The sequence below is a fragment of the Stylophora pistillata genome, chromosome 7 (assembly GCF_964205215.1).
Source record: "Stylophora pistillata chromosome 7, jaStyPist1.2, whole genome shotgun sequence".
Taxonomy (NCBI): Eukaryota; Metazoa; Cnidaria; class Anthozoa; order Scleractinia; family Pocilloporidae; genus Stylophora; species Stylophora pistillata.
In genome coordinates, this window is record NC_142525.1 from 1,117,417 (window position 1) to 1,143,652 (window position 26,236).

Genomic DNA, 26,236 nt, shown 5'->3' on the forward strand with positions numbered 1-26,236 from the left:
CGGATAGAGATTTATCCAGTGTATAACGTTATCCATCCTTCGAACAACCGGGGCCTGGAGATCAAATATCATTTCTTTGCAGTCCTTCCAATAACTGACGTTAGTGCAACTTTTGGCTTTTAAGGTTCATATCCAATTTGTATAGAAAAGTTTTGGAATTCTCCGCAGATAAGGTTGTACTCATTTTATGAATAAATCTACCATGTGGACATACCCACACTTTTAACATCGAAGGAGAAGTGTTATTGCTCTTTTGTGTGGCTTGGAATTGGATACTGGAAGTGACAACAGCACACTGTATCTTTTAAACAATTTTATCGTTATGGTAGCTTGAACTGGTCCAAAGCTGCGACATTTTAAAAATCTTGACCGTTGCTCGGCAGCTGGCGATGACGGTTCTGGATTTAAAATTACTGTTAACGCCGGTAATAATCGATCTAAAGCAGACCTTTATTTTTCAATGACATTCTTTATCGTCGTTCGTCAATAAGTTTTAGAACAGCCACCACAATTAATCAGACGAAAGATGAAATCTTTATTAACCTCACCTTATGCGAAAAAAATATCTTCTGCATGTATTTATAGCTGTAAAAATCAACAGATTCGGGTATTTTAGAATGAAATCACAGGAAATGAAGTTTTTGTATTGTCTTTCTTTCCGCATCATCCATGGGTTAGAAAGGTTGGGAAATCAGCGACCCAGGCTCCTCAACTGGAAAGCGATTACTCTCCTTTCCAGAGTCCCCGTTCCCTCGACCAGCGGTTGAGAAAGAGAGATCATTCGCGCCCGTGCCGCTGGTGAGGGGTAGCAAAGACTCAAGGATCGAGATTGAGATCGATTAACCTTGTGTGTTTACGCACGCGTGTCTTTTTGGAGACAGCTGCATGAAATGTGGTAGTCAGAGATGGTAAAGTATATTTTAATGGCACTTTAGAAATTCTTACAGCAAATTACCACTACCACAACCTTGCGAAATACATTGAAAAGGGAACGGGTTGTTATTAAAGGAAAAACACTCCCGTCATCATTCCGAATTTCCATAACAGTTGCTAAGAAACACCCTTGTCCCCAAGGCCTCTCCTCTGATCGATCCAGATACAGTCAACTGAACAAGTTATTAGTCACGTGCAATCATATCTGATTGGCCATAAGAACCGTTCAGAGAGAAATGTTTCGTGGTTTAGTAAAAACACGCCAGGAAAATTATTTTACACCTAACAATTTTAGAAAATTCCTCTGACTCAAATGGAACGTTTTGATACTTTACAGCAAAGACTTCAATAGAAAATTATTTTCTAGGGAAAGATAACTTGGTTAGCTTTTTTTCAGTAGAAAAGTGTTTTGTTTATATTATTTCACGATCGATATCGTCGCAAGTCTCATGGTCTCGTCATACATAAATTACACCTGACATTTACCAGGATTTATAGAAGGTGCATGCGCATATCAATCTCAGTCGTCTTCTAAATCGGAGAAGTCGTCATGCGTAAAAGCCTCCACGCGTGTGGACTGGGGCTGAGGTCTTTTAAATTGCAGTACAGGACTTTGTCGACCAGTGGACTGGGACCCACCTGCACACAAAGCAAAGTTCTTAATGTCTCTCCTAAGCATTTATCCTGTTGGTTGTTTAAAGGTAGGACGAAGCGGCAAACATACTCTTGAGGATTCTGCCAGTTCGGGGTTAAAGGTCTTGTCCTACAAGACTGACGTGTAAAGTAAAATACTTAACTCCTCTTAAAAGTCAAACTCATTCCATAATTACTGGTAAACTTAGGTTAGCTTAATCTTTCGTATTGACCAACCACCCAAACCTAAAGAAATAAAAAACCCTGACACCTGACGGCCAGCAGTACATTTAACAGAACAGAAATAAAACCTAAGGCCAGAAAAGATTTAAAAAAGCATCAACTTACCTGGAGGCTGCAGATTCCTCCTTCCTGAATCAAATGTCCTGTTCATTAAAAACATGATAGGTGTGTAACAAGCATTGGAATAAAAGTATCGCATGACGTTTTAGGAACGCACACAAAAAAGGGACACGAATGCAGAAAACCAACTCTTTCTTAATGCGAACGCTCGTTGCGTAGGTTTGTTTAGCTTTCAAGATGTATTTACAACCAGTTTTGACCTTTCTCTTACATGCAGTTTGCTTAACTCATTTCTGGTAGAACTGAAGCATGGTAAATCATGCAATTGGTAAGGAAGGGTACAAATTTCTTACCCTCTACCAGGTGTCTTTTCTTCCAAAGAGGATAAAGAAAAATCGCTGTCGAAGTCATCTTCATTCTACGAGATGCACAACATAAAAAAACATCAAATTCTGGAAGTAAGAAAATATTACAGGAAGGACTCGATATAACACATCTCGAAAAGAAATTGTCATCTACAGGAAGACAATATGCGTGCTATGAAACATGACTAGAAAGTTTTCCTACGAGTGCATGCTCTTTACCTTCCGTCCTGATGACTGTTGAGCTGTGGTGCGCGGAGGCTCACTGTTATCGTTACCATTCCCCTGGAAGTGAAGAGAGACTCCGCCAGCGGGTTTCTTAACAGCAGATCCGAAGCTTAAGCTACGCTCAAGAGTTTCGGTCAACTCACGAACCTTAAAAGAAAAAAGAAGAATTAAGGGCATAATATACTGGCTCCGGTTTTTCAAAGGGCGGATAAAGCTATCCAACGGATAAATGGCTATCCAGCGGATAAGTGTTAACAAAACGTACTGCGCTATCCACCGGATAGAGATTTATCCAGTGTATAGCGTTATCCATTCTTCGAACAACCGGGGCCTGATCTCGGCAAAAACTTGAAGCCACACCTTACCATCTAGAGACCCTCACCCTCGGCTGTCTCTTTCGCACCAAGTGTACGCCTACCACCGCATTTACTGGGTTTCTTATCATGAAAGTGAGAATTTTACGTGCCTGTGTAAGGTTTAGCAGAACCTAACGCGCATAATCTGCATCAAACAACCTTTGCAAATAATTCGGGTGGGAAAGGAAAGAACATTTTTTGTACTTGACATTTCACCACATTCTTAACATCAACAGCTTGAAAAATTAACTCACCTTTTCACCTCGCGGAGCGGCCTTAGGAATGGTTTTAACCGGAGCTAACTGCATTATAAAGCACAAGAGAGTCAGCAGGTTAGGCCGCAGCCATGAAAAAAGATACCAAGTTAGGCTGAGATGCATCATGGCACAAATATCTTTTAAATATATCGGGAAGCATAAGAATTAGCAGGTTAGGCTACAGCCATAATAGCAGATACTGAGTTAGGCTGAGACGCACCATCGCATAAATATTATCCGCCTTGCTCGTTATTTCTTCTTGGGTGCCTTCTCCTCACCACATCTTCCCTCGCGCACTAAGAACTCGCACGCGCGCTTCCTACGCCTGTCGCCACATCCTCCAACTTGCACGTTTCCTCCCTCGCGCGTATTCTTCATACGCCCTCTCACCTACGTCTTTCACGCGCATCTCCGCCATTGCGTGTTCTTGCTCTGTCTCAATCTTTTCCCATCCCTTAAGCCCCTTACACTTCACATTACAAGTTATACACCACACCATCACCTTATCCGCTCAATTCATTTAATAAATAGGGTACCTCTTCAATATCTGAATCCGATTCAGCGTCCTGTTGCGAGGGAATGTGAACTGCGACTTTGTGTGTCGGCTGAGTGGGTGGTTTGACTGCTTCTCTGTATAGAAAGCATATAGAAAAGAAAGAAAAATTGGCATAACGGCCGGTATGAAATAAACAAGTCATCAATAACATACATCACTTCTATGAAGTCTAACACCAAATTTTGACATCGTTGGAATTATTCCAAGAACGAATTCCCTCCCCTTCTTTCGAACCAATAGTTTCTGAAGTGAATCGTGAATTAGGGAAATAAGACTTGAGTGAACTTTGTGTGAACTGTTTACATGACGGGAGATGGGCTGGTTATTGGTTATTTAGGAATAAATTCGCGGCCTTCCAGTTCTTGTTGAACTCACTCCTCTGAATCCCAATTAGAGCCCTCTTCGTCGTCTTCTTCATCTTCTTCTTCCTCTTGTGATCCTTCAGTCTCGCTCACTTCCTCTTCAGACTCGCTCAGAGTTCGCTCTGTCACGGAAGTGCCAGTGAAGGACCGGTCCGTGACGGAAGTAACGCTAACTGTCATATCACCACTTGTTGATCTAGCGAAAACAAAGAGAAGCAATTCTAACTTTTACAAGAATTTTTTCACAGAGAGTACCTGTCAATCAAGGAAACAAATGCGTCGTTGATAGTGTCATCAGTCGTTGCTCGTCCAAATCTTACCCGGTAGATCCCAAGGTTCCCCTTGAAGCTGGCGACTTCCGGCCTTGCTGCAGTGAAGCGGAAGTACGGACGGCAGTTGCAGTAGACTTGAACGTGGGAGGTTTACCCGTAGGAGAACGGGAATCGGAACGTGGACCTGTGGGAACTACAACGGAAAGTAAACAAACACATAACTTTCCCGCCATGGGTCGCCAGTATTGTTGGGGTTCGTTTGACATCGTTAGTGTAGAAATTCATGGGCAGTTAACAAATTCACTCAAACCTGATGAGATTGGTTTCCCTGTAGGCGTTCCACTGTGGTAGGTCTTCCTCACAATTTCTTCCAATTCTTCAACACACCTTAGGAAATCAAAGTGTAAAAACTAAGCTCGCAACGCGTACAGAGAAATATCATAACATAAACTTAAGGATGATAAGTTCTCCCTCACCTTTGTCTTACTGCGGTGAAATTCTTGATTTTCTGGAGAAAAAGATGACCAAAACAATATGGGATATATGGTAAACTTAGGGAGAGAATACAAGGCCGTGAAGCAAAAGTAAAACAAAAACTAATGGGTCTCCATAGTAACCATTTCTACTCACCTTACTCCTCGCTTGTCTCTCTGTCCTCAGTGCCGCCATTTTGGCTTCCATTTTCTGCGAAGACAGTCCTGTATTTTCCTTTAACAAGAACCAAACCCATAATTTTAGAATCACCTCTTCGTCCATGATAAACCAAAGCTTCACTTTTGTTGGCGGAGTCTAAGCCTTGAACACTAAAAAAAAGTTTTACTTACCGAAGAAAGCCCCTGCTTAGAGAGTTTTTGGTCCAATATTTGAACAATCTCTTGTCTACACGCCTGTACTTCGTCGAATCTGTGATTAAATCGAGCTGGAAAAGAAAAAAAAAAAAGTCAAAGATGACGGTCGGTATGTCAGAAGTCGACCAGTTGCACTTACTACAAAAACACTGTTTATTTGAATTTCTGATTATTTTCCTGTTGGGTTGATGACTGTACAAACTTCAAAGACTCCACTCAGTTGATTGGCTGAGACGAATTTGGAAAGCAACAGTAAGCGGTCGAATTAATCATGAAAATGTAGAAGCAAGTTGAATAACGTTTAATTCATGTAAGTTCTATAATTAACCGCATAATGTATATATATTTTAGTGCACAGTTGACCGAAAGAGTACAAGAACTTCTTACTTGTTATCAATCGATTATGAGGAATTGGATGGAACTCGCCTGCTTCTAAAGTTGTAGTACCCTATAAAAAAACGCAAATAAACAAAAGACAAAACGAAACAAAACAGAACAAACGAAACAAATGTTTTTGTTACTCTGTTACTAGAATCAATGCGATTAAGTTTCGAGAAAAAAAAGGCTTCAAAAAATACAACTTACCCACTCAGAGCTAGAAAGGCCTCTGTGGAAAGGAAGATTTTTTTCAAAACATCGCTTTCGATAACAAATTTATCGTAATAGTACGACTGAAGACACTTAAAAGTGAATGGCACGTTACAAAAAATGCAGGGCTATTGCACAGCTGCAATTACTGTACGTAGTTTTAAAGTACATTTGAATCGGTGTAATTACACATTTACCTTTCACAGAAAAGAGGGGATACAGAATTTATAGCTATTGGAGTTGAAATCCATTGAAAATGGCCTCCAATTGGCACAGGTTTCTCAGTAACACTAAAGGTGAAGAGTATTTCAAACCGCTTGAAGCATTTTGTGCAGAGCGAAATTAAACCTGAATTGATGCGGTACTAAACACTCCCTGTAAATGATCGAATCATCAGTCTTCTTTGCGTTTCATAAAGATGCGAACAAGAAAATAAAAAAGGGGCAATTTTTAATCAGAGATTGCACTGGTTTTGCTCTCCTTCGTTCTGTGATTGGTCCAGAAAACTCATGCCACTCTATCAACCAATCAGATGCAAAACTTACACCAATCACGACTTGGTCGCCCGCGATTTAGACAGTTTGGTCGGTTTTGAGTTTTCATCGGTCGGTTTCATTGGCTTTTGAAGGTATTATCCTTTCTTTTGATTGGCCGTTGTGGTTATTTTGGATTTGGTGTTACGACACTCATCGAAATGCGCTCTAAAAAGGGGATTCCTTCGCGGACGTGTTGCGCACTAAAGTTCCGATGATGAGCTTACAAAAGTATTAACAAGCCAGAAAAGGAGACTTACGAGGTGATCTCTTTGATGTCTTCGAGACTTCCCGTGCTCTCATTTGCATCAACATCTTCGACTTCACTTTAGAAAATAAAGCATTAAGTGCATTGAGAACAAGCCTCTAGACTAGTTTTCAGGGTGGATCCGATGTAACGTTAAGGAGTGAAAAAAAGAGTGAAAGACAATTTATATGTAAGCTACCGAACAGTGCTTCCATGTGGTAGTGTTTATGCTGAACATGTGCACATTGGCTCCAAGCTTTTATGTCAGCGGATGAAAATCAAGTGTGTGATGCTTCGTATAAAAGCTATTCAGCAATAGTCTCGTGTGGCTCTGTTTACTACAAGGTGCGAGGTGTTATTATAGTTTCCGCAGGTTTTGAAATCTAGAATTGTTTATACTTACACTTTTGGTTGAACAGGAGCTGGAGACTCTTCTTCCGAATCTGATTCACTTGGTTCAGAGTCTGCAAGAAACAGTAAACATTTCAGGCGAGAATTAATGATATGGTTTTGGAAAAGGAATGACGGCGTAGTACATCAACCTTAGAAAGAACGAAAAATTCATCACAGCATAGTACAGCAAAGCAAAAACAAAAAAAATTAGAAACGTATCGGTTAAGTCACACTAGTTGTGATTTAGCGATGGTTAAATAATAAAAACAGGCTGAAACACAAGCAAAGAGAGCGTTGAAAGGGAACTCTATTCTTTACCTAGCTCCTTTATTTGACTTCCATGAAAATATTTAAAGGAAAGAGAAAATACAAACCTTGCTCTTTATCTTCCGTCAAAGTAGATTCAAATGATGCAGAAATGCTTGTCTCTGAAAAGAGAGGGAATTACCAATATTTTTAACAAGATTATTCTAGCTGCTAACTGATGGTGAGCCTCTTTATTTCTGATAGATATCTTGGAATATCTGAACGTACATACCCTTGAGTTATGCGCAAAATAGCCTTAAATTCCGAGAATAACGGCTCATCTGGAACTTGACTCTTCCACTACTTGGTCAACCGCGTTTTCCCGGGCCTTGACCGTTAACCTGCTTCTAGTCTGAATTCTTATTGGTTCCTTACGATTTTCCTTTGTTCTAATTGGCTGATGTGATTTCCAGAGTGGATACCCTCTGATCGAGACTTGGTCACCGCGCTTTCCCGCGCTTGGACCGCTTACTTGTTCCTTCTTTGTAATCTTATCGGCTACTTGCCCTACTTTCCTATGTTCTGACTGGCCGATGTGAAAACCTTATTTAGGTTTGCTTTCCCGACGCTCAATCGAAAAGAAAGCGCACTCCTAAGTGAACTCGAAGAAAAAAGAAATAAGCAAACTTCCTGAAATGACCAAGAAGTGATTGGTTCTACTTTTGCATAGGTCGCGAAGATGGCGCAAATTTACGTCTAAAAACACTTTGAGCTGCTTCCATTTAACCATATATCAGTAGTTCCCAATACTCACGCATTTTGTCACCGACCAGGGTTGATTTTGGAGCATAAAATGACAATCCGTTATGCCTCCATCCCGGGATGTTCTTGTTCCGGGAAACATACGATCTTATCACAGGAATACTTCCGGCCTCTAACACGTGATGCTGCAGAGTCCCAGGGAGGAATGTCTGAGAACAATAGAACATGTAATCCAGACGATACTCCGGGCTGGGGGGCGACGATTTATCCGATATATATTGCCGCCAATAAGGGGATCCCCCTGCTGCAAACACGTACACCGGGTACGTGAAGTTCCCAATGGGTTTTATGAAGGCGGAGAGGCCGTACATATTGGACCATTCGTTAGATCCATCAGCTGACTGGCGCCATAAGCGATACTGGCCGGCCTTCTTTTGGTTAGTCGATACATAGAGCGTCATAGATTCTGCTGCTAAAGAATACATACAAAAATATGTTAGTCTCTTTCAATATCCATCTTAGGAACTATTGTAAGGGTAAGTGCCCTTAAATTCGCGACAACCTTTGCAGCAGAAATTGAACGGTCAGTTTATCTTAATTGTTACATTATAACAAGCAAGAAAATAAAATCATGGAAGCACTCTCTATTAGAAACTCTTAAATTTCAGAAAAAAAAAAAGAGAAAATTCATTTCCGTGTTCGGCAGGACTTGCGGGGCCAAAAAATTCCAACCTGAGATTTCTACCGATGAGCTCTTTCACTAAAAGATAATCTAATACCAGGTCAAATGATTCACCAAACGTAAATAGTTCAAAAGAGAGCGCTGATAAAGCTCCGATAGGAAAAACTAAATATCCTGCCACACGAAGCCAAAATGTAGATGCCGCTATGATTTCGTGAATTTTAAGAACTTTCGCTTCTGCAAGGATGACCAAACGCTAAAATGCTGCACAGTACCTGTCTTGATACTTTTCTCGGGAGAAGTGGCGCGCTCTCTCTCTGGTGGTTCAGCTGGTGACAACACAATAACAGACAGTCACAATATTGAATAGAACTGAGAGACGCACTGTCATAGTGGGGATCGCCCTGGACTCCAAATTGAGCGATGGCTTATTCATGTATTTTTTTTACTCTGACGCGCGCGAAATTTGCGTTTTAATTGGGCGCAATATGGTGGACTTCCACGCATGAAACGCGCATGTAATGCTGCTATTTCTGCGGCCAGTACTGTAGTTTAAATTTGTCCTTGGGCCAGACATTGCTTTTAGTAGTTAAGCCTCAAAAAGTTCACTTGCTACATGAGAATCCATAAGAAATTTACAGCGTTCCCTCTCTCTATGGGACATAATAGGGACCTTAAGCAGTCAGGACGGCAACGCCAAGGAAGACTTCGATTAAAAAAATGAATTTCTACTCTTAGTTAGAATTTCAAAAATGGCTGCATGAGCTTACTGTCTCATACGGCGCCACAGCTCAACTTCAACATGACGTATAAAGGTAGCGTTGAGTTCGAAATGGAAATTAAAATCATTTGCCGTCGCGGTTTCGGTTCGCAGACGACGCAAATTTTGGTGATTTCACGTTGTTGTTTTGCATAGGACGGCTAAGAAATGTACAAAGTTTCAACTGAAATGCACGTGCTGAGCTATTGTTCTGCCAATGAGATCTCTTGTTTTTCCACGTCCTCGTTGCCGTCGCCGTCGTGGTTGCTTAAGGTCCCTAATATGCGAGTGATGGGGGTGGAGGGGTTCCCCCGTGAAGTCAGGCTAGAGGAACGACTTCTTAAATTATTTTTTGTAAATCAAACCTTGCACGGGAAGCTCGATGTATCTTGGAGCGGGCACAGGAGGAACAGACGCTGTAGATGAAAAAGTATCGGAATTTGAATATGAGTTTGCAATGTTCGTATAGGTAATCACATGATTTCGAGTGCAATTTGGAATAAATAAGCACGAGTAAAGTTTTTCAAAGACTAACAAAATTGCATGAGCCCGTAGGGCGAGTGTAATTTGTGGTCTTTGAAAAAATTTACAAGTGCTTATTTATTCCATATTGCACGAAAAAATCATGTGATTATGTATTAATAATATACATGAAAAAAATACGAGGTAGCTTCTCATAACTACGCAGAAGAAAAGCGCGCGCATCACGTGCAAAAATAATTTATTCAAACCCTGCAAGTGACATTGACCTTGACATTGACCAATCATTCTGACCAATCAGAATGTCCAGTTTGTTTCTTTCTTTGCACTGAATTAACCCTGATATGATGAATAAATGAAGTTCATATATTTTGAACTGCGGTTTTTGATACGTATGATGCACGATCCTCGTAGTAGAGAGGATATATGAGAATATATGAACTTCATATATTCATATCTGATTTATCATCACGGGTTTATTACGAATCAACTTAACGGCCTCCTCCCAGTTGGCTTGTTAGCTCAATTGGTAGAGCGCTGCACTAGTATCGCAGAGGTCAGGGGTTCGAACCCCGTACAGGCCTGATTTTTTTCAGGTCTGATTTTCGCTATTGCATAAATAGCGCTCTCTACTGCGAGGATCGTACATCATACGTGAATTAACCCTCTTCTGCACTGAATTAACTGAAAACTGTATTCATCTTAACCAATCAGAACTTCGAAATTTTATGTATATTATTAATGGAGAAACAATGGCCTGTGACGTACAGTAAACCACTGCACGAATCAGTTTACAAATCAGACAGTATTATGCAGAGAAAAGATAATTAATAAAGTGTTTAAGTTTGTTTTGACTGGATGAAATACGTTGTGAACGTACCAAGTAATGCACGCGGTTGGGTTTTGAAAGAATACTGGACTTTTTCTGTCTCCACCTGTAGGTCGAAAATATAACACAAAATTAAATAAAATGCTATATTTTAATTCAAAGGTAGCTTAAAGAGCTCCCCTTTACGTCAGAGAAACTTGATGCAAAAAATAATGGGGGCACTGGAAATGAACTCTGTTGATCTCAAGTTAAAATCCTTTACCCTGCTCTGCAATGGATTTGTTCCCAGTCTCAGCAAATTCAACTCCTTGGCTGCGTTCCGTGAACGGCTAACTCTTTTACCTCCTGTCGGTTGGGAGTATTAACAACCTACGTTTATTTGGAATATTTGTTTCATTGTTTGTTTACATTGGCCCTATGAGGCTCACCTTTTGCGCGTCCAGTGTATTGCTGAGCTCTTGAACTTGCTAAAAAAATATGATTTTAAATAAGTAAGTTTAAAACACAACCGCAGGCCGAAGGCCGTAATCTTGACAGATCTCCGGTAAATGACACTGCACATTTTAAACGACCTTCAATTAAGGACACTACAAAGACAAAAACAACACAAAAGAGGCACTAAGAAACCAAGACGCAACAACGATGGCTCAGGGTGAAGAAGATTACGATACATTTCAAACGGACACCTTGAAAATAGCAACCTTGAAAAATTAAGATTATATTTCAAAACGGTGGATAACAGTTAGGGCCCAGTTGCATAAAGGATGGATAACGCTATCCAAAGGATAAATCGCAATCCGGCGGATAAGTGATAGAAAAACCTATAGCGTTATTCACAGGATAGAGTTTTATCCAGTGGACAGCGTTATCCAACCTTCGAAGAACCGGGGCAAGGTATTTGTGATACGAGTAAGTTTCTGACCCTTGTCAATCTCTCAATTCTGTTCTCATAGTCCTCGGACATCCGTTTCTTCTCTATTCTTTCATTCTGTAGATTCTCTTCATACTGCCCCATCATTTCCTGAAACTGAAGGTACAGGAAGACATGTTGAATCGTCATTAAAAATATCCTAGTGTTGATTTTTTTTTTTAATTTACTGGCTTGTCAAACACCATTGCCATGTTACCTGAACAGTTGATCAGAACTCTTTTAATCTTTCTGCAGGGGTGAACCACACCCCCCTCCCCTCCCCCCCCCCATTCTTCTAACTAAGGGAAGGTGTAGTGACACATTTCAAAATCTTGATTCAATAAACAACACAGGAGACCCAACCTGACACCTTTAAGCTGCCACAAATAAGGCAAAAGTTTGTAGCCACACCCAGTTGTGTAATATCTGTCCCATTTCTCCTTGTGTTCTTCACAGGAAACCCAACATAACACCCTTAACCATATCAAAAGCAAAAGTTTGTAGCCACACCCAGTTGTGTAATACCTGTCCCATTTCTTCTCTGTGTTCCTTCTTCGATTTGTCTTCCCGGGCCTTAAATTTTTGCTGCATTTTTTGCATTTCTTTCTGAAAGTTCTGTTGTGTTTCTGTCTGCATCTGGATAACCTGAAAAGGAAATTTCAAAAATATTCTCGCAGTATACCAGTTAAAATTATTTCCAGTGTGTTAATCTTGGAGGATCCTGATTGAAGACCCTGCGGCCCTACCCACTAGAGCTTTTCCCAGATTTTCCAGGAACCACAGGGTGTTTAGCTAATCTCCTTAGAAGGAATATATATTGATAAAAGTTCATACTTCAGCACTTCCCCAATGTCAATGGTTGTAGGTGGAGACAGGAAATGTGAAAGTCAAGTGTTCTGCCCAAGAACACTGTGAACACAGTGTACCCAGGTTAAACTTGCCCACAAATCTCCCAATCTGAGAGCTAATGAGCCAACCATAAGGCTGTCAAAACTCACCACCACTCCAGCCCAGAAAAACAAACCTCCCACTGACCTTATCTTCCAACTGCGCCATAAACTGTTGTGACATTTCACCTCTGTTGGCCTTTGCTGGAGAATCAGTCTCATCTTCATCCTTAAACGAAAAAAGAAACATGCAGGTAAGCTTGTAAATAGTGAATAAAAATCTCTAGAAATATACTGCTAGTTTTCAGTTAAAAAAAAAAGAAAGAAATTGGAAGTCATGGTGATATGCTGGTAACTGATAAGAAGGAATAATTAATTTTTAGTTGTATGCTTAGTTTTTAGGCCTTTTGAGGCTGTTATGATGGAGACAACCATAAGAACAGATCAATTAGTCATTTGAATGAAGCTTAATTGGCTTAATTAACTCTAACATAGCAGAAGGAGTTGAAAACTTACAATTATTGACCCAATCATTGATATCCTCTTTTCTAAAGAGAAGAATGTACAAGATCATTGTCCAAATACATACATGTAACCAATACATGCAACTAATTAAAATTTATATGAAAAATACTCAATCGAGATTGGATAACAACAATGCAGTTGGAATAAAAATAGGTTTAGTGAAAACATCATGCTTAAATTTGAACAGTGGAATTGAACAGGGAATGCATCATGCATGTGTAATTGGAGGGTGACTATAATTTGCTCCTGCTGTCAATTAGATTAACAGCATCTTACAAAGTAAGTACAATAACTGAGTTTTTCCCTCTACTCACCACTATTCAGTTGCTCTTGTAATGCAGTCACTCTCTATAAAATGTAAAGCAGAAGAGAACCACAGGTCAAATTTAAATCATTTGATGAAATGTAACTACGACCACAAAAACTAAAATTTTATGAAAAATTCTTAATTTGTTGTTCATATTTCAACATAAATATGTACTAAGAGACTCACATTTGAAAACATATCTCTCTCCTCCCTCATGCTATTTATGTCCTGCATGAACGTCCTTTTGAGTTCTGCAATTTCTCGCTGCAAGAGAACATCACATTTTAATAGTATAACTGTTACTGCCTGTCACTGACCAAATACCTCTCTCCCCTTTTCATCTACCCTCCCAACCCACTCAAGTCCCACCCCTCCCCTGCCAAGACAGTAGACATGAGGTAGAAATATCGGCGAAACAGGCAGAAGACTAGGCCACCGATTCAGAGAACACCTTCGCGACGTGGAAAGAAATGACAAGGACACATCGAAATCAGTCGCTAGACACTTTAATTTACCTAACCATTCGAAGCAACATATGGCAATCTGCGGTCTTTCCTTACACTTAGGTAGCAGAAAGCCATAAAACTCTTGAACAAAAGCTCATCTTTCAAACCGGCAGTCTAAATCCCACAGGGATCAATGAACGCTTTTCATTCCACTAATTTATTCGTGTTTTTCTCGTTGCCATGTTCCCACCAATAACGTAGATCCATTTTCTGCCTTTAAAAGCACACACAACCCACTAACGCTCGAAACATCAGCTTTTGTAATCGTTACGGTGGCCAATTTACCATTTCAATTTTGTTGATATATCCAAATTATTTCATTACCCCCACCAACGCAGCCCCTAACAGTTTCTTTAGAAAGTATCAGCCTTTAGACATGAGGTAGAGTTTGAATGTGAAATCCAGAGTTTCCTTTTAGTTAAAAAATTACAGATGAGTTCAAAAGTAAGTCCAATCAACTGAAATAACACAAAATGCATCAAATAAAATTATTTTAAAAAAGTTGCCTCTGTGTAACTCACAACTGATCAAAATATACACTGTAACCTCTCCTTCTATTTTTAATAAATCAGACAGCCAGCTAGCAGGTGATGAGAATTAACAAATCTATCAACTAAAGGTTGTTATCATTTTGATCAAATTCTCTACAGAAAAGTAACCAGGAAATCTAAAGCAACTGAAAGGGAAATGTGTGAATACACTCTCAGGAGTTCAGTTCAAGGTTACAGAAAGTATCAGACCTGTTGTTCAGCCTTTTCTCCAGCTTTCCATTGATCAAACATTGCTCTAAGTTCATCCATGTTGTGATTTTCTGTTGTCAATTTATCTCTCTGCTAAAAAAAAAGAGACAATTTTAACCTGGTGAAAGCATAAATCCCAATAGTCCTGCTAGAAAACTCAGCTCAACAATTCCCACTCTAAAATTCAAAATCGATAATGCAATGTTTGCTGACACAGCCTCCTGGAAACAAAGCACAGAATACCCAGTTGCTATGACCTTTTACACCTACCTGTGACTGTGTTAATTTCTTCTCCTCTTGCAGTTCATGCTCTGTTTTTTGCAGCCGTAATTTGATCATTTGCAATTCTTCCTCTAAATCATTTTTCTCCTTTTCTGTCATGCCAGGTTTTGTTTCCATAGTTACAGCACCAACAGATTTCATGGGTGACGCTGTGGAAATCACCATCCCATTGACTTGACTTGTGTGTTCACCATGCCGTCTACTGAGGTGCGCTATGACATACTCATGGCTGACAAATGACTTAGCACAATATGGGCACTGCAAAAAAAAAAAAAAAAATGATGCAATTATTGAAAATCCAAACACTCATTCCAAATAACTAAAAAAAGACCTTCATTAATTTTCACAGCAAAGTGGAAGAAAACCTACTGATTACTACCTTGTGTGAACCACTGGCTCCAGCCCTGATCAGAAGTTGGTATTCTGCAATCCACTGCTTTTGTTTCTGGCATTCTTTCTTGAGCTTTTTGTAAGCTTCCTTCTTCACATCTAGTTCTTTCTTGACTTTCTCTGTTGTCTATATTGAAAGAAAAAGTGCTCATAAGATTTTTACAGAATCATTCCCTCTTGAAAATTAGCATATTTACAATGGTTAATGATTTCACCCTATCACAGCCAAGATCCACAAATCAATTCTCAACATTGTCTGCCATAAATCCTTCTAATTTTAGTCCTGAGAATTTGGTGTTAATTAATATCAGACAGAAACCATTATTTGTTATTTTCCTTTTTTCTCATCATCTTTCTTCCAAAAAATGCAATGGTGTCATAAGGGGAAATTGGAATCTTACTGGTCAATATGTCAAGGAAAAGGACCCTAACATCAGTGTGTATATTCTCCATACTGTTCTCTTTACATTTCTTAGGGTGCAGACTAGGAGAATTTGTTTAACAATCAAGAGATTCTTTAGTTAGTGATCATTTCCTGTATTCTCCTGACCTTAATGTTTGATTCAGGGGTGATATTGTAAGGAGAAATTAGATGCTGGTCACTCTTAGAGGGCAAATGGGTAACCTTCAAGTGGACACCTATCTTGAAGTCATAATCTGAGTCCAAAAAAGGATATGAAATTTAGGGTATGATTATTAAAGTTTGGATACAAACAATAAACAGATGAAGGTATGCACATGCATGTTCCTTGTTCATTATAAGAGTTGAATAAATAGAGCTATCTTGCTCAGAGCTTGATTAAGACATCAAATTAAACTGGCAATCATGGACAAAATGGTCAATCTTACCAACACATTGGTAGTGTGTCCACCAAAGCGTTAGTCAATCTTACCAATGCATCTGTACTGTGTCAGTTCATGCATTGTTAGTGTGTCAGTGGTGCATTGGTAGTGTGTTGGCCAACATTTTGGCCAAGATTAATTCTGTATGCACCAAGTCTTGGCTAGTATTTAGAGACTGTAAATTGAGTCTATTAATGCCAGCTCCAAACATTACGCCTTAATGTGTGGATACAAGTAAGTTATATTACCTCCAAAGATTCCTGGAGTGTCTTGTTCTCTGCCTCAAGATTTGCCGAAAGAAACTGCTGAGAATGCTGACATGAAAATAAATTGGTTACTTATACACTGGGAGAGAAATAAATGAAGCGAAGAAGAGCTAATGACAAGAAACAAAAGTTGTGATGTAACTCACCAAAAGGTACTCGATTATAAGCTGTGCCAATCGAAACAACTTGATATAATTTGGATCAAAACCAATAGCCTGCATTCCCTATGAGATATGAAAAGTAAAATCAATGGATCAAATTCTTCAAAAACTATTTTGTGCTTCTAGAATGGGTAGAAGGGCCAGATGGGGAAAGATTCAGCACAACAGTTTGACACTTCAGTCAATGAAAGCAGTCAGTAGCAGTTATGGCCATTTTGCCACCTTTAGAAATGTATATTAAACTGACTCCATATTCTTTAGTCCTAAATAAACTTTAATTAAGTTGGATTATGAATTTTCTGCCACTGAATACACTCACTAGCTCTGCCTCAATGTTGCTGAATGTGACATGCATTATGTTATCTTGTAATGTTTTCACATCCATCTCCCTCAGGATCCTATCAACATCCACAGATGCTGAAAAAAATACAGGATTGTCCACAGATAAGAATACTGAATAATCAACATGCTTACATTAAACAATTTAGCTAGAGGACAAATCCATCAGTTTCAACCCTAATGAAAGTCCAGATATTTTCAAAATATATTGCAAAATGATACCAGGTTACTGATAAGTTACCAAATGTTTAGTAAAAATTCACCTTTTTTGTCATGTTTGTATTGATAACAATATTTTTAAATACAAAAAAAAAAACACTCAACAATAACCTATTCATCACAGAAACACTTCATATATTAAGCTATTTGCCAAACTAGTATTGTACGTAGTATTAGCATTTTAAACAAAAAAATATCATGACAGGTTGTCATTGTCTCCTACCAAGTCGCCTCCAGTCAATCTTTTCCTGTCGCCTTCCAAACGAAAAATTCATTCCTAAAAATTGTATTGCGTACAGTTTTAAAAAATCACCACTGGACGACATGCATAGACCTGTATGATATTTCGTGAGTTGTCACTGGTGATGTATTTATGGAAATATGCATGTCGCAGTAGCGATAATTTTTAGCCCTAGGGACACAGAGTTGCAAAATTAACTTTGTTCCTCTACACTGCAAAAGGTTTCTTTTTTGAAGTTCACGGAAAATTGTGCAACAAACGATAGAAACTTTGTAACTCGTCCTAAAGATTCTCTATTGATATTAATCTGCTATGGACTGTAAATATATAGTTGTATCTTAAGGAAAAACGAGAGGAACGAGCGTTTTTGTAATGACGAAAAAGCAATTAGCTTAACGAGTTCCTTCGGACATTTTAAAGATTAATTAGCTTACTGTATTAGTTTGTATAGGAAGCTTATGACCTAGGTCATTGACTTCTGTTTGTATCTATGTACGTATCTGGGATGCAAATTTTAAAGTATCGGTGCTTCTTGAATAAGTATTCTAAGACTACTCGAGTTCTAACGCTTAACTTACCTTCTGCCATATTTTACAGGAAAAACAGAAGATCGTGGTCAGATAGCGTCAAATTCTAGCCATGAAGTATAACGCACGAAATTATCTGACCATAATATTGACTGATCATCAAACAACCAAACACAAGTTGGCATATTTTCAAATTCCCCGCGAGGCAACCGTGAAAAAGTTAATAATAACGACAAGTTGAGATGGGTAGCGAAATAAAATTCATACGATCACATTTCCTCACTAATATATGCTCAATCACGGTTAATTTCAGATAAATCAATGTTTCCCCCGGAGACGTTTTTACACCGAAACTATGCAAAGTTCAATAGCAAATAGCTCAGCTTGAAAAGACGCGAAACTTTCTCCTCAGACCTCCTCGGTTTTGCATTTCAAAAAACAAATTCCTCTCTTGACACGGGTAGGGAAAGGTAGCCATTCTTAATATCAATTAATTTGTGACGTTTAAAATTCTAAACGCCTCTTAGAACACTTTTAATAAAAGCTGTTACAGGCTGACTTTTATGGTTAGACGTTTTACCTATAACTAACTTGTTCATTTTCTAGGGAAATTTTGGCGAAAGATAAAGAAACGTGAAGACAATTTCAATTTCACCGGACCCCAGTGGAACAAGTTTCCCGCGCTCGGCTGATCACTAGATGGACTGTTCAAGATGGCGGCTGGAACGAAAGTGACCTCGCGTGTCATAGAACAGTTTGTCAATGTTACAGGCGCCTCTAAAGAGATAGCAAGATCAATGCTGGAAGCCTGTAATGGAAACTTGGAAATGGCAATCGAAATGCACTTGGATTCGTGCGAAGTTCCCGAATCAGAAGTCTCGGGTGCCAGTTCTTCCGCGACGAGATCAAATTTGGCAGCTGGGTCTTCAAATACTTCTAATCAGTAAGTTGTGATTTGAAATATTTTTATCAAATATTGTCTTTGATGTTCCAATTATATGTACCCTAGCAGTTTCTCGTGAAAATTTATCAAGAATTTTTCCAGAACTGAAAAAAAATTGCCCCACAGTCAATTCGACTTATTTAGAATTGCTGTTTTACAAGCTTAGCAACCTCACAGTTCAAGGATTACTCAGTAAAATAAAAATTGCCCGATATTCTCATCTCAATTATTTTTGCTAAGTTTTCACCTGAATACAACAACACACTGTTAGTGTCAAATCACTCGCTTGAAGTGATCACGCTGGTCATTTTTCTTTAAAGAAAAAACAATTAAACGTTACATGTTTTAGCAATTTAATGTCATTAAACAGATAAACCATTGCAAATATTTTGTTCTATGCGATTAAATTAGTTTTATGATGTGCTTCAAAACATGGGCACCAGCTGTTGCCATCAAAGTAAAATTACAGTCAATAAACGGTTGATTATTATAAATGTCCTTTTTTATAACTCAAGACATTTAAATTCGTTTTTTGTTTTTGTATTCATTTTTTGTTTTATTATTATTATTATTATTTTATCAGAAATGTTGATGATGTACGAGCTCCTATTCCCCAGACCCGTGGTATTTTAGTGGAACCATTTCAAGGTATGACTTTTGAAATAATGAAAAGACATAAACCTCTAAACTCTCCCTTCTAGCCACCATACATTTTGTTGAAAATTAATTAACCCTTTGACCTCAAAGAGTGACTAACATCTAATTTCTCCTTACAATATCACCCCTGAGTCACTCATTAATGTCATGAGAATTAAGGAAATGATCAACAACTGATGAAGCTCTTGATTGTTAACAAATTCTCCTTGCAGCATCTTAGATAATGTATCCATGCAGGTGCTAGTGTGTAGAGGGTTAGGAGAATTTGGTGTTTTACCTTCAATACATCCTTAAAATATGTATATATGTCAATTCTAATCACCTGTTTGTGGAATATTTTATAGGTATAGTATTGAAAGTTAAATGTCAACCATTCCTTCAATCAGGATGGTGAGCCCATTGACCTAATATCAGAGCTGGTACCTAATGCACGATCATATTTTTTTTTTTTTTTAAATAAATCATCAATTTATATTTCTCTTGACTGTTTTTTTTTTTTTCCAGCATATCCAACCAGAAAACGACAGGCAAAATCAGTGTTTGATGCATTCCGAGATTTTCAAGCTGAAGCAAGTAAGCACCTGGCGACAATGAATGTTTAGTTTTAATATGTCATCTATTCTACTAAACCCGAACAGACTTTTTCTTGATATTCTTAGGGTCTCCCTTCACTAAGACAACTTAGCACTTTTTTTCCTAATTTAATTCTTCTGTAATAGCACAAATACTGGGTTGATATTTTTATTTATTTTTAATAGCTCTAATATTGGGTCTCTATTGTCATATGTATAGGACAACAAGGTGCCAGCACTTCCTCTGTTATGACAGGAAAGAAGAAGACACTACATGATTTATTCCGCCCACCAATTGATCTGTTACACAAAGGAACATTTGAGACTGTAAGTGTTTTTGTTTTTTTTTTTTTAGTGCTATTTTCAGGTTAACCCAGCATTTTTTTACATTTTTTTCCATTTTCCTTTATTTCCAAGAAGTTATCTTTAGTGCTTACAGATTCTGCACAAGTTGAATAAATGTCCTGATCTAAAACACGCCACAGGCGTTCCAACTTCAAATGAGATTCATGTTTTGATGATTTCACATACTTCCACTTTTCAGTAAACCCTTTTACCACTCCAAAGATCTCATAATTAATTCTCCTTACTGTCTGCTATACAATTCTTATGATGTTAGTTAGGAGAAATTGGTACTAGATCAACTCATACTGTAATTTCCGGCCGTTTAACCGCACGGCCGAGTACCCGCACCAGCGGATTACCCGCACCGGCCGATTACCCACACCACGTGATTATTGCATGCAGCGAAAAAAAATGTCAACAGATTACCTGCACTGGTGGATAACCTGCACCTTAAAGGGAAAGGAAATCTGTACAAATTTGCCCTAGAATTCGCAACATTGCATACTTGACAGAACGTGAATTTGTGGCCACATTTTGTGCAAATGATCGTTCAGTGCCATATTGATTTCTCAAAAAAATCAATATCTCCGGTTCTACTGGGCCTAACAAGTCCCTTAAAACGGGACAATTCTCTTCAGCTGAAGCTAGTGTTAACTGGAAATTTATTACTGATTTGCCGTTTATCTTCACTTTAATTTTGTCACCATCAAGGTTTTGTTTACATGCATGCCGATAGTAATTTGTTCATCGTGCAACTAATTGTGCGTGAAATAAACTTGAGTCGGCATCATGTTTTCGTGCCGCTCTGTGGCACTCTTAATACAATAAAATTCATCTGTAATGCAGTAAATGGCTCGAACCCGGGGGTAACATGTGAAGGTGTAGTCTAATCGTTCGGGTGAGTGTAGTCCTGAGAAGGACTGTTGTCGGTGGTAGTAACTGACATTTCGACAAACTGTGCGGAAGTCATCATCAGAGTCAAGTGACTCTGATGATGACTCTTGACTCTGATGATGACTTCCGCACAGGTTGTCGAAACGTCAGTCACTACCACCGACAACAGTCCTTCTGAGGACTACACTCCCCCGGACGATGAGACTACACCTTCACAAAATTCATCTGAGAGGTTGAAATGCAGGTAGGTGAGAATTTTCTTCAATTCAACTGCCAGTAGATTTCAAATTGTCACATGACCCGCACCTCCCTATTAACCGCAGTGGCGTGAGTTTACGGAAAAATCAACAGATTACCCACAGGTAAATGGCCAGAAATTACGGTAATCCTCTAATTGATATTTTCTTTGTTCTCATCACTTGTCTGTTTGATATTGTATCGATCTTTTAAGGAGAAATTCTGTCTTAATCACTTATGGGAGTTAAAAGGGTTAAAAGTAAAATCTGATTTTATCACCATTACCAAAAGCAATGGAAATGAATGATTCTTTAAGGAAAAATGAAAAATGTTAGGATCATTTCTCCATTTTTTTTTTTTTCACATTTCTTTTTGTCACGTATATCATAGGCTAAGGTTGATGGCCAGCATCACAGCAAGTGGCTGTTAGTGAATGTCCAGGATGTGAGAGAATTCTCTTGTCAACAGTTAAACAGAGACGTGTGGAGTAATGAGGCAGTGAGAAATATTATCAAGGAACGCTTTGTTCTTTGGCAGGTAACATCAACTCAGTTAAATTTACCTTTTTTAGATCTGATTGTGAATTCTCCCAAATGTTGGCTATACAATGCACACAAGTGTATACTTAAAGGGCAGCTATTTCTTTACAAGGAGACATCCTCAGTTTCCCAAATTTTTATAGGAAAGATGTATCAAAGAGTTTACAATCAGTGCTCTGTAATACTTGAATTAAGTTAAACTTGATGTTGAGTAATTGATTTGGTGAAAAATTATTTACTAACTACCAAAATCTATTCTTTTCTTAGGTTTACAGAGACAGCAATGAGGGAGATCGCTTCATCCAGTTTTACCATGTGACGACGTATCCTTATTTAGCTGTTCTTGATCCTAGAACAGGCAAGTCTTACTAAAGCTCAGGATAACTGATACTTGTCATAATTATCCCCTGCCACCCCCTCTCGTAACACACAGACAAACTAGACAGAGAATCTGTTTGGGCATCTTTAGTGAAAAACAAGAGGCCTCAGGGGCCGGGGGAGACCCCAAGGGGGGGAGGGTCGAGGGGAGGGAGGGTGAACAAAACAACTCCAACGAACAAACAATCAAAACAAAATGATCATATTACACTGACACGTCAGTCAATGACAAGCCAGTAATGGCGTGGAGTCCTGGGGCTAATTAAGTTATTCCCTTGGAATATTAACCATACATTCTTACCCAAGATGTTAAAGTTTATTTTCTAATGAAACCATTTTCTTTTAGGAGAGAAACTGGTAGAGTGGGGTTACATGGATGCCCAAGCATTTTGTGAATGTGGTATGTATTTCTTTTAGTTTGCATTGAAGTACTGTATTTATTCCATAGGATATCAACTACAATAGTGCAGCCAAAATGTCACACTTTGACTTTTGTTGCTCAGAGAATTGAAGTTTTATGTTTGCACCAAACTGCAATTAACTGAATTTTCCTCCATTGACTTGTGTCTGTTGTGTAATGAAATTAAAATGTTTGCATCCTTTACAAATAAGTGTATTGTGATCCACCTTCAAATTATAGCAATCATGTTGAAGGATAAAAAGAAAATTAAGCAAATAAACAACATGTTGTTGCTGTTTGCCAATATTAAGTCTTAAAGAAATTTTTCAGCCATTTTTTTTCATTCTCTTCCATTTACATCATGCAGCAGCAGAATTTCTTTTAGAACATCCGTCACTTGAAGGAGATACCCCTCCAGCCAAGAAAAGAAGAAGTGTAAGTCACATTTTTGCTCTATTAAAGATATTTTTTCATTGAGTGGGGTTATTTTTGTCTCAATTTTATTTAGTTCATTCATATCTGGTAGCTTTTGTGGTTGGAGGTGTTTTTGTTTTTTGTTTGTTTTTTGATTGTTTGCTTGTTTTTTCATCTATGGGAGACTGAAAATTTATCATGCTGGACTCCTGATAAAATGGTTGGGTCTCAAGCCATGGTTGAGTCATTATAATAATGAATAGAACATTACAAAATCATTGCAGATATCGTAGCAATTTTCAAGGTAATGGCCAAGGACACTTTCATGTTTACAAGGATTTCTCATGTGGTATAATTGTATTCAAACAGTGTGTTGAGCATAGTTGATCAAGATACAATGAATATATGAAGTTCATATATTTTGAACTGCGGTATTAAATACGTATGATGCACGATCCTTCGCAGTAGATAGCGCTATTTATGCAATAGCAAAAATCAGACCTGAAAAAAATCAGGCCTGTATGGGATTCGAACCACTGACCTCTGCGATACTAGTGCAGCGCTCTACCAATTGAGCTAACAAGCCAACTGGGAGCAGGCCGTTAAGCTAATTGAATAAAACGTGGAATTAACACTGAATTGACCTCTTTTATACTTTCACAGTGTCTTTCTCCACCCAAATTAGGGAAATCTTCAGGGACACTCAATATATATTACTGGAGCACTGCTAGGGACAGACAAACATCCCATCCAGATGAGAGATAAAGTCAGTGCCTGGGCTACTCTGTCACAGCTTGTACCAATTTATTTTATATTTTTTCTTGCCTGTAGGAATCTATTGTAGATGCCTCTGAAGATTCTCAGCTTCGTGCTGCCATAGCAGCGTCATTACAGTGCACCAAATTTGAAACCAAAAATGACCAAAATAGTGATGATGGTGATGATGAGGAGGACTTTCAGGACTTGGAATTTAGTGGTTCAGATTCTGACGAGGAACACAAAACACCAGCAAAGAATGTAAACAATTCAAGTGCTGTTCATAAAAAGGAAGTGAAAAGAGGAATAAACTTTAATGAGCCTTCTGATAACAGTGAAGGAACTTGTAACAATGGGAAGAAATTGCTAGAAAGTGAACACTTGAAAAATAATGATTCAGCGAAGAAGAAAAATTGCACAGGAATTCAAGAAAATGCGCAAAATAATTTGGAGAAAAGAGAAGAGGTTCGGCAAACTGAATCTAATGCTAAAGAAACAGACAACTCTTCAAACCTAAGAACACAAGAACAGGCAGGTGAGAGACACTGATCAATAGAGAATTTAAATCTCCTTACAAATGTTCCTACGTTTTTGTGTCCTGTTGGTGTTGAGAATTTAGCACTTGGTGCGCCCAAAAAAAGCAGACATTGATTAATTCAGTTATCCGTTCATTCAGGTGAAGGATTGTTAAAGAAAAGAAATGAGAGATGTTTATACGTAGGTAAAAGGTTTTTCAATGTTAAACGCGAAGATTTCACAAAGACGCGCAATTATTGGGTACTAATTCCGTTCAGAAAGGATGTCAAAGAAGAAATGGAAATGGCAGATGCATGTTCATCGAGTCTTTCTGAGCACCAACGCTTCGTGATCGAGACCGGATCGCATTCTATCCGCGACCAAAAAATCCAGACGCCTTTTGCACCAGAGGTGGAAAACAGTCTATCAAGTCAATTTGCGTCCAATTTGTGCTCTCGTGGTAGCTAAACAAATCTGTCCGTCATTCAGTTATTGACTTCCGCTCTGTATCTTTCATTTCAGGACCTCTGTGTAATATTATGGTCCGTTTTCCGAATGGCTCTCGTACCCACATTTCTCTGAGTGCCGAGTCATCTTTAAAGGTGAGGTCTGAACAAAGACGAAATTTACAGTTTTTTTTTTCAAAACTAGCCAGAAAAACAGATGCTTTCCTTTCATTTCAACTGGTTACCCGTAATTTTGTTGGTGCATTCTTACAATCTGTGCGATGTTAGTTCCCCTTTAATCGTGTCGTATGCCATCGCTAAGGGAGATCGATGCGAAAGTTTCTCGGAGAAGTTTTAATTTCAATATTCTTCGTTGATGTTTTACAGGATCTCGTCTTGTTGGTAGAGAAAGAGGGTTTCCCCAATGAACGCTACGAACTCGTCACCAACTTTCCACGGAGGAAACTGTCCAGCCTGGATTTCGGGACGACTCTTAAAGCTGCGGGACTTTTCCCGCAAGAAACAGTTTTTGTTCAAGAAAGATGACGAGAGTGTTAACACGATCACCCTAGAAAGAGCGCGATGCGATTAGATCAAGACGCGGACAGATCGCGCCTACAAAGATAGAGCAAACATCGCCGACTAATATAAAGTAACCGTACACAGGCCATTATGCGATTATCATCACAATTTAAATGTTAAATGACAAGACATAAATGAGTGCGCGAGTGTTGTGTTTCAGTTAAAGATGTACAAAGAGAGTAGGTCATAAAGAAATATATGGTCGCCAAATTAAAAATGCTCATTTTTGATCACTAAGAGTTCTCAGAGCTTCTCCATCTGTTTTATCCCCATCTAGTGCCCAGTTTCTTTCATTTCTTTTTCTTAACGTCGTTTATGATTTAAGTCCACACTGGGATACAACTCTATCTCCATGTTTTCAGTGACAAGTAATTTCACCGTATTATATTAACATGAAACATTCCTGACTGGCCTACAAATTGGAAAAGGAAAGCAAACATATTTACAAATTGCTAGATAACTGGACTCCATTTTGGTGAATGTTGTTTTATTTTTCTACATCGTTAAATAACTTCATGTATACCGTTTTTACTCAAAAAAGCGCCCTGGCACTTATTTAAAATTGGGGCACTTTTTGCATGGAGGGCACTTAATCGAAGGGGGCGGTTATTATTCCTCAGTACTGGTTCCCTCATAGTTGAGGCTGAAATAGTTATAAATAAAGTAGCAATAGCAACAGGCTCTCTTTGTGTCCCGACAATTTAAGAAGTGGAGGAGACAGCGCTTATTCGAGGGGGTGGGGCACTTGTTTGAAATTACAGCTTAAGGAGTGAGCGCTTATTAG

At 38.6% G+C, this 26,236-nt stretch overlaps 2 protein-coding genes across 8 annotated transcripts; one reads left to right on the forward strand and one right to left on the reverse strand.

Moving 5' to 3' along the window:
• Positions 1–904: 904 nt before the first annotated feature.
• On the reverse strand, positions 905–18,156 carry LOC111328482 (uncharacterized). Of its 6 annotated transcripts, none has more exons than XM_088728644.1 (36): positions 17,825–18,156; positions 17,229–17,282; positions 16,767–16,864; positions 16,433–16,510; positions 16,269–16,334; positions 15,167–15,304; positions 14,776–15,045; positions 14,506–14,595; positions 13,446–13,523; positions 13,267–13,300; positions 12,944–12,975; positions 12,576–12,656; positions 12,066–12,185; positions 11,553–11,657; positions 11,059–11,097; positions 10,682–10,736; positions 9,687–9,737; positions 8,837–8,890; positions 7,932–8,351; positions 7,246–7,299; positions 6,882–6,942; positions 6,492–6,557; positions 5,696–5,717; positions 5,498–5,558; positions 5,087–5,181; positions 4,893–4,970; positions 4,739–4,770; positions 4,573–4,649; positions 4,311–4,455; positions 4,004–4,186; positions 3,609–3,702; positions 3,070–3,117; positions 2,454–2,606; positions 2,223–2,287; positions 1,915–1,952; positions 905–1,572 (listed from the first exon to the last, which is right to left on the reverse strand). In XM_088728644.1, exons 1-36 carry the CDS (start codon positions 17,832–17,834, stop codon positions 1,454–1,456), a joined length of 3,264 nt encoding a protein of 1,087 aa, XP_088584770.1. In that variant the 5' UTR covers positions 17,835–18,156; the 3' UTR covers positions 905–1,453. The 6 variants fall into 6 exon arrangements, with proteins under 6 accessions (XP_088584770.1, XP_088584773.1, XP_088584774.1 ...); XM_088728648.1 differs by having other exon boundaries at positions 1,314–1,572; positions 7,932–8,348; positions 17,825–18,136; XM_088728645.1 differs by having other exon boundaries at positions 1,314–1,572; positions 7,932–8,348; positions 14,506–14,598; positions 17,825–18,136.
• Positions 18,157–18,398: 242 nt separating this feature from the next.
• On the forward strand, positions 18,399–25,689 carry LOC111328450 (UBX domain-containing protein 7). 2 transcript variants are annotated; one of them, XM_088728649.1, is made up of 12 exons: positions 18,399–18,716; positions 19,300–19,364; positions 19,878–19,946; positions 20,166–20,272; positions 21,812–21,958; positions 22,228–22,318; positions 22,685–22,738; positions 23,106–23,173; positions 23,984–24,443; positions 24,585–24,629; positions 24,947–25,026; positions 25,258–25,563. In XM_088728649.1, the coding sequence occupies exons 1-12, from the start codon at positions 18,487–18,489 to the stop codon at positions 25,414–25,416; spliced, it is 1,575 nt and encodes a 524-aa protein (XP_088584775.1). In that variant the 5' UTR covers positions 18,399–18,486; the 3' UTR covers positions 25,417–25,563. The 2 variants fall into 2 exon arrangements, with proteins under 2 accessions (XP_088584775.1, XP_022788618.1); XM_022932883.2 differs by lacking the exon at positions 24,585–24,629 and having other exon boundaries at positions 18,404–18,716; positions 25,258–25,689.
• The last annotated feature ends 547 nt before the right edge of the window (positions 25,690–26,236 follow it).

What these genes read in the sequence shown, in the direction of transcription:
- LOC111328482 (XM_088728643.1), bottom strand. An exon ending in CCAACCGCGTGCATTACTTG is followed by an intron (nt 9,738 to 10,681) that starts GTACGTTCACAA and finishes TTTCATCTACAG; the next exon opens with CGTCTGTTCCTCCTGTGCCC. An exon ending in CTAAGCAGGGGCTTTCTTCG is followed by an intron (nt 4,971 to 5,086) that starts GTAAGTAAAACT and finishes TTCTTGTTAAAG; the next exon opens with GAAAATACAGGACTGTCTTC.
- LOC111328450 (XM_088728649.1), top strand. Translation starts at nt 18,487, where the DNA reads ATGGCGGCTGGAACGAAAGTGACCTCGCGTGTCATAGAACAGTTTGTC. An exon ending in AGATTTTCAAGCTGAAGCAA is followed by an intron (nt 19,947 to 20,165) that starts GTAAGCACCTGG and finishes TCATATGTATAG; the next exon opens with GACAACAAGGTGCCAGCACT. An exon ending in GTGCCGAGTCATCTTTAAAG is followed by an intron (nt 25,027 to 25,257) that starts GTGAGGTCTGAA and finishes GATGTTTTACAG; the next exon opens with GATCTCGTCTTGTTGGTAGA.